The sequence below is a fragment of the Vulpes vulpes genome, chromosome 2, assembly GCF_048418805.1.
Source record: "Vulpes vulpes isolate BD-2025 chromosome 2, VulVul3, whole genome shotgun sequence".
NCBI lineage: Eukaryota > Metazoa > Chordata > Mammalia > Carnivora > Canidae > Vulpes > Vulpes vulpes.
Genome location: NC_132781.1, coordinates 85,742,088 through 85,748,697, shown reverse-complemented (window position 1 = coordinate 85,748,697; position 6,610 = coordinate 85,742,088). Strand labels below are relative to the sequence as shown.

At 59.7% G+C, this 6,610-nt stretch overlaps 1 protein-coding gene across 1 annotated transcript; it reads right to left on the bottom strand.

Annotated features, from left to right (window-relative positions):
* Positions 1 to 457: 457 nt before the first annotated feature.
* PHOX2B (paired like homeobox 2B) lies at positions 458 to 5,395 on the bottom strand. The gene is made up of 3 exons (XM_072743604.1): positions 4,910 to 5,395; positions 3,896 to 4,083; positions 458 to 2,616 (listed from the first exon to the last, which is right to left on the bottom strand). The coding sequence occupies exons 1-3, from the start codon at positions 5,148 to 5,150 to the stop codon at positions 2,101 to 2,103; spliced, it is 945 nt and encodes a 314-aa protein (XP_072599705.1). The 5' UTR covers positions 5,151 to 5,395; the 3' UTR covers positions 458 to 2,100.
* Positions 5,396 to 6,610: the final 1,215 nt, after the last annotated feature.

The window sequence follows — 6,610 nt, the reverse complement described above, 5'->3', positions numbered from 1 at the left end:
TGTCCTTCCTGACCCACATGCCCACACAGAGGCCCTCGGATGCGCCAGGGGGCTGGCATTCTGCGGGCACCAGATGCCACTGGTCCTGAAAACGCGGACACGAATCCTCACTTCTGAGTCTTTCTCAAAGTCGGGTCTGAGAAACCCGCCTTTGCTGCCACTGAGGCCTGCTGAACGTTTTTATCGATGCCCTGGTGTCCTGTCCTCCGCGGGGCCTGCGAGACCAATAAACACAGACCAGAGAAACTTGCCTGCTATCCCAAGCACCAAATCTTATATCGGCTGAATTTGGCCGCATGAGTTTACACTCCCCAACCCGCCTGGGGTTCCAGAGCCTCAGTGGCTTCTAGATATTTTGTACCACTTCCTCTTCCTCTGTCCTCCCTTATCATTTCTAAAATCAAATTTAAAACAAAACAAAACAAAAACGAATCAAGGAAAAGTTGGAAGAGTTCAATTGCTAGACTTGCTTTTTGTTTTTATTATCAACAATCAAGTTAATGGTACACTCTTGGAAAACTATATGCACATGTAGAAATATTTCCCTTTTAAATAGAAGCATTCATTATAACACATATAAATAAATTCGAAAATCTGAAACATAACTTAGAACGCTTATGTCCACAAACATGGTCCGACAAGAAGAAAAAAGGAATCAGACAGACATGCACCTGATAACAAAAATATATACCATTGTCTGAACCGTGGTCTCTCTAAACACAAAGGAATTGAACCCGTGAGAACCTTATTACTCCATAAAGACACGCCATAGACACTACAAGGGGAGAAAAACATTATACGGTCACGTAGAGGAGACGGTCTGTACTGATATTAACACGATACAATTGAGTCACAGAACACAGTCGTAGAAAGACACCGAAAAAGTTAAAGCCTCAACATTCAACTAATATCTATAGTTTGTGCCTTTTAAAATAAAAACAAAACAAAACCAAAAAAAGAAAAATAGAAAACCAAAACAACAACAACAACAAAAACCAAAAGTCCCAACAGAGATGTCTAATCGGCTTGAATGGAATCATCAATATACAGCGCATCCACCGGCCGGGATGGGAGTCCGGGCGGCTCGGGCCCAAGCTTCCGCACACCTGCGGCCCCCCTGTCGCCGCGGGGCCGCCCCGTGACTCTCATCCAACGCAGGGCCACAAAAGTTCCGTAAAAGCTGGTGGAAGAAGAAAAATGCCGGTGGGGGGTGACGGGAGAGAGCAAACGGGGAGAGCTGCGAGCTGGGAGGCCGGTTTGCAGAGTGTGCGGGTGAAAAGGCATCTCATGTTCGGGGGGCACATCTGCGGGCGGGCGAGGGGCTGCAAAGGGGGGCGGGGGCGGGGGCTGCAACCGCGCGGGGTCGGGGGGCGGGCGGCGGGAGCGCGGGGACCTGTGCGCCCGGGGTCGCCCCGCCGCCTACGCAGGCCCCGACGGCGACTCCGAGCTCCCCAGGAGGCGCGGGTGCGGCGGGCCGCGGCCTCCCTTCCTCCCCACCTGCCTCGCTTCCCCTTGGATTCTAAAGCCTCTCCGGTTGTCCTTGGCTGCTTTTTTTAAACTGATGGCCGCCTTCCTAAATTTCCCCTTTTTAAAACTTGGGCGGCGGTGGTGGGGGTGGAGGGGGGATGTTTCTTTTCCTCTTTTCCATAAGCGCGTGGCCGAGCCGGCGGTGCCCCCCTCTCCACGCACCCCGCCTGCCCCCTGCCCGGGGGGTGGGGGAGCCGCAGACACACAGTCCCGGAGGCGGACGACAGACGGACGGACGGACGGACGGCGGCACGCGCACGCAAGCAGCCCCCTGAGAGCGCCCCCAGTCGGGCCGCCGCTCGCCCCCGCGCCCAGCAGGTGCGCGGCCCTGAGGCAGGTGCGAGGCAGGTGCGAAGCTACGGGGAAGTTCTAAGTTTTGTTTCGCTGGGGGTTCGGGGTGGGGTGGGGGCGGGTGGAAGTGGGGCGACGCCACGTTCTCTTTATTCTTAGGGCGACTGCTTTGGGCTCTCCTCCAGGGCGGCGGCGGCCTGCAGCCCGCTCGCTGCCCACTGGGCCGCCCGACCCCGCGCCCGCCGCCGCCGCCGCCGCCGCCGCCGCCGCCGCCGGACCCCATCAGAACATACTGCTCTTCACTAAGGCGGCTTTGGCACCGTTGGGTCTTTGGAGCGAGGATAGGACGCTGGCGAAGGGGCCCCCGAGCGAATCCGGGATGGAGGTGATGGGGCCGGGGCCCGGGGCCCAGCCCTGTCCGGGGCCCCCCGCCGCCGCCAGGCCTCCCGCCGCCGCCGCCGCCGCCGCCGCCGCAGCCGCCGCCGCCGCCGCCGCCGCAGCCGCCGCGCCGCCCTTGCCGGGCTCGCCGCCCGGGCCCCCGGGCCCCGCCGCCCCCGGGGCTCCCGCCGGGCTGGGCCCGCCGCCGCCGCCGCCGCTCGCCCCGCAGCTGGGAGCGGGGTTGGGGTTGGGGCCGGGGCCGCCCGTGCTGTCCGGGTCGGTGCTCTTGGCCTCCTTGCTCTCGTCGTCCCGGGACGAGTCGGACTTCTTCCCCGAGGACCCGTTCTTGGCCGCGGCCGCCGCCGCCGCTGCAGCGCGCTCCTGCTTGCGGAACTTGGCGCGGCGGTTCTGGAACCACACCTGGCCCGGGAGCAGAGGGGGGGAGCCGGTGAAGCGCGGGGCGGAGGCCGGGTGCACCTGCCCCGGGTGCGCCCCCTGCACCTGCCCCGGGTGCGCACCCCTGGACCTACCCCGGGTGCGCGCCCCTGGACCTACCCCGGGTGCGCCCCCTGCACCTGCCCCGGGTGCGCGCCCCTGCACCTGCCCCGGGTGCGCGCCCCTGGACCTACCCCGGGTGCACGCCCCTGGACCTACCCCGGGTGCGCCCCCTGCACCTGCCCCGGGTGCGCGCCCCTGCACCTGCCCCGGGTGCGCGCCCCTGCACCTGCCCCGGGTGCGCGCCCCTGCACCTGCCCCGTGTGCGCGCCCCTGCACCTGCACCGGGTGCGCACCCCTGGACCTACCCTGGGTGCGCGCCCCTGCACCTGCCCCAGGTGCTGGAGTCCGGGGAACCCTCCCCGGCGGACTCCCGAGCTGGGCAGGCTGCGCACAAGGCCTACCCCAGCAGCCCGCGCGGTGCGTCCGGAGAGCCTCCGGAGCGGCGGCTCTAAGGTTAAAGTCCCTTTGCCGCGGGGAGGGGGAGGGGCTCTCTCGGGGCCGTCCTGGCCTCTGCGCCCCGAGGAGCTCAGGGCGCGCGGCTCACCTTGGCCGCTACAAGGTCACAGCCAGCCGGGGTTCATGGCCCTCGTGGAGCCACGGCCCCTTTGCCAACGTGATGCAAGGCACAGTGACCCGGAGGAGGCAGCTGCGCTCCAGGGCTCCGAGTTAGACAGACGGAGTTAGGAGGCAGCAAACGGCGGGAACCAAAGCCCCGCTTGCTTGCTCGGGCAACACGGGGGCGAGGTCTGCGCTCCCCGCCCAGGGCGCTCGCTCCAGTCCTGCGAGAGCCTCGATCGCTCACGGCCCAAGACCCCTGAAGCCTGCGCAGGGCTGCGTGGGGCGGGAAGCGCTGCCAACAGGGCCGCATAGACACGAGCCCGCACCGCCTGCGCTCAGCCCGTCCGAATTGGGCCTCTCGGGTCAGCCCTGGGTCAGCCCTGGGTCAGCCCTGGGTCAGCCCCGGCCCGTGGTGGAGCCACCAGGAGCACCGTCCGGGTCCCAGTCCCCGTCCCCTGCCCCCGGGCCTGGCAGCACACTCAGCCCATCCGAACTGGGCCTCTCAGGTCAGCCCTGGGTCAGCCCTAGGTCAGCCCTGGGTCAGCCCTGGGTTAGCCCCGGGCTCGGGCCCGTGATGGAGCCGCCAGGAGCACGGCTGGGTCCCCGTCCCTGTCCCCTGCCCCCCGGGCCGGGCCGCGCCTACCTGGACCCGCGCCTCGGTGAGGTCGATCTTCAGGGCCAGCTCCTCACGGGTGTAGATGTCGGGGTAGTGCGTCTCAGCGAAGACCCTCTCCAGCTCTTTGAGCTGCGCGCTTGTGAAGGTGGTGCGGATGCGCCGCTGCTTGCGCTTCTCGTTGAGGCCACCATGGTCCGTGAAGAGTTTGTAGGGAACTGGGGGGACGGAGGAGGGGACAGAGCGTGAGCCGAGCTGCCTGGGGCGCGCCCCGGGGCCGCAGTGTGGGGCCACCCAGGCCAGGCAGGGCGGCGCGGGCGGCCAGCGGCGGGCAGGCTAGTGCTGGGGCGAGCTGGGCAAGCCTCGGGCTGCAGCCGGGTCCCCCTCGGCTCCCGCGCCCTGGGTAGGAGGGGGTGACACGGTGCCCCGGGGTCAGCGAAACAGAGAGAGAACCAGAGAGGCGGAAAAGAGTCCAAAAACATCAGTAGGCTCATGTGGGGAACCGGGCAAGAAGTCCCCCAAACACTCCCACCGCGGCACCTTCCCAATTCCCAGAAGTTGACCCTGCCCGAAAAGTTGGAGGGGGAAAAGTGCTGCAAAAAAAAAAAAAAAAAAAAAAAAAAAAAAGATGATAACGATAATAAATTAAAGGAATAATCACAAACAGGACCAGCCAGAGAGGTGTGAGCCGCTGTCGGTTCTTAAAAAGCGAGAGCGGGAGACACTGCCAGTAATGAGCTTTACTCTTTGTTATTTAATTATTTTCTAAGCTTTACGTCTCATCGCAAAGTAAATAAATTATGCCTATCATTTTGGCAGCTTAAGATAATTTTGTTGGCGGTTCGGGTGTGACTAGGATAGTGTAACCCTGTAAGTGAATTACCCCTCCCTGCAATCGCTTCTAACGTGATAAATTCTTTCATTTGTGTAAGCAAATTTCGTTTGGTAAATACTAAACACATTTCCATTTTCAAATGCAATCAAGGCTTCCTATATACGAGCGGAAAGGCGGCTTCCTCGGCCGAGAAAGCTGGCGGTCCTTACCTGCGGCGTACGGACTGCTCTGGTGGTCCCTGAGGGTGCCGAGGCTGCAGGATCCCGGCGTGAGGGACGGGCAGCCGGACGTGGCCCCAAAAGTGGTCCTTATCGGGTTATACTGGAAGCCACTGGCCTGGCTGCAGGAACTGAAGTCTGCATAGGCTGAAGCCAGGCTCGAGGTGTCCATCCCAGCCATACAGGACTCGTAGGCAGAGGAATTGAGGTAAGAATATTCCATTTTATACATTGAAAAGGCTCTGGATGGCTCAGCCAAGTGGAAAAATGAAATAAAAGATGGGTAAGGAGAAGGTGGCTGGAGTGGGGAGATGTGCACAGCTCAACGCCTGCCTCCAAACTGGCCTCCTTACTACCAGCAGAGCCTAGTTTTATGAAAAAGCCTCCTATGAGATGCCTTGTCTGAGGTCTCTAGAGCATATAGTCCTCATAATAAACTTGGCTCTTTCCACTTGGACAATAGCAAAGCGGTTGGTCTTATTGCTGGCGCTTTTTACATGACAATAACTCATCCGTCTATTGGGCTGGCACTGGGGAACTGAGCTGCCCAACCTCCCTATCATTGATTCCTGCATCTCTAATTAGAATTTAATACCACACCATTACGCACCGAGCCCCTGATCCTCCCTTCTAACCAGCTCCCTGCCCTTTAATTCAATCACACTACTTGGAAATAATGAAAGTTGGGTGACGATTCACTCTGATCCAATTTCCCCGAGCTTTTAAGCCTTTTTAACTGATCATATACCTTAGGCATAAATTGAGATAGTGTGTGTGTTTTCCCCCTTCGTCCTCCTTTTTTTTTCCCCTCGGTGAGGAAGAAGAAACCTTGATGTCATAGAAAACCTGTTTTGTAAGAGCGTTACACGCTCAATTTAACAACAAGCCTACCCCCCGAAGTGCATGAAATGTTATAAAGGACTGGGACATTGGCAAGACTCGGGCGCCCTGTAACGTGGAGTAAGTGGGCCGACGGGGTTTCCGTGAAGGAGAAGCGGATTTCTTTACAATACACCTGGTAGAGGGGGTTTAAAAAAAAAAAAAAAAGGAGCGTCTTATAAATTGCATTTCTTGTCGCGGCTTAACATGCTTTTCTAGAGCCTCCGCTTACACAGCTGTTTAAAAAATAAAGCAACGTCCAAGTAAAGCTCTCGAATGTGAAACATCTGGACTGTCGACCGATGGCTTCCTTGCGGTCGGCTCTGTGTCTTTCTGCGTTAGCTGCAGGTTTGCGTTTCGTTGGTTTGGAGGTTCTGGGCGGTTGTTGATTTTGATTACAAGCCGTGACTGGCAAGCGGGCAGGAAGCGTCCCGAACGAACGTGTGTCCTCTTCCCTCCCTCCATGGGAACTCTGCTCTCTTAGCACCCACTACGCTTTGCCAGGTGCCCCCCGACCCACCCCAGACCCGCGGCTGCGAAAAGAGGGGTGTGCGCACTCGCCCTTCGGGTCTGCTGACCACTCGGAGCCTTTGCTCTTTACTGAGCGCCCAGGCTGCGGGTCGAGCACTTTCCTTCCCCAACTCCCCAGGCTCTTGGGTGCTGGCGGCAAGGTACAGACAAAGGAGCCATCGGTGATCTGTGGACCTCGGTGGCCCCGTGATTTAAGCAGAGGGTAATTTTCATTTGGTTCGTTAGGCTCTAGCAGAATAAGGAAAACTATTTCATTAAACCCTTCCTCTCGGTGGACAAGAG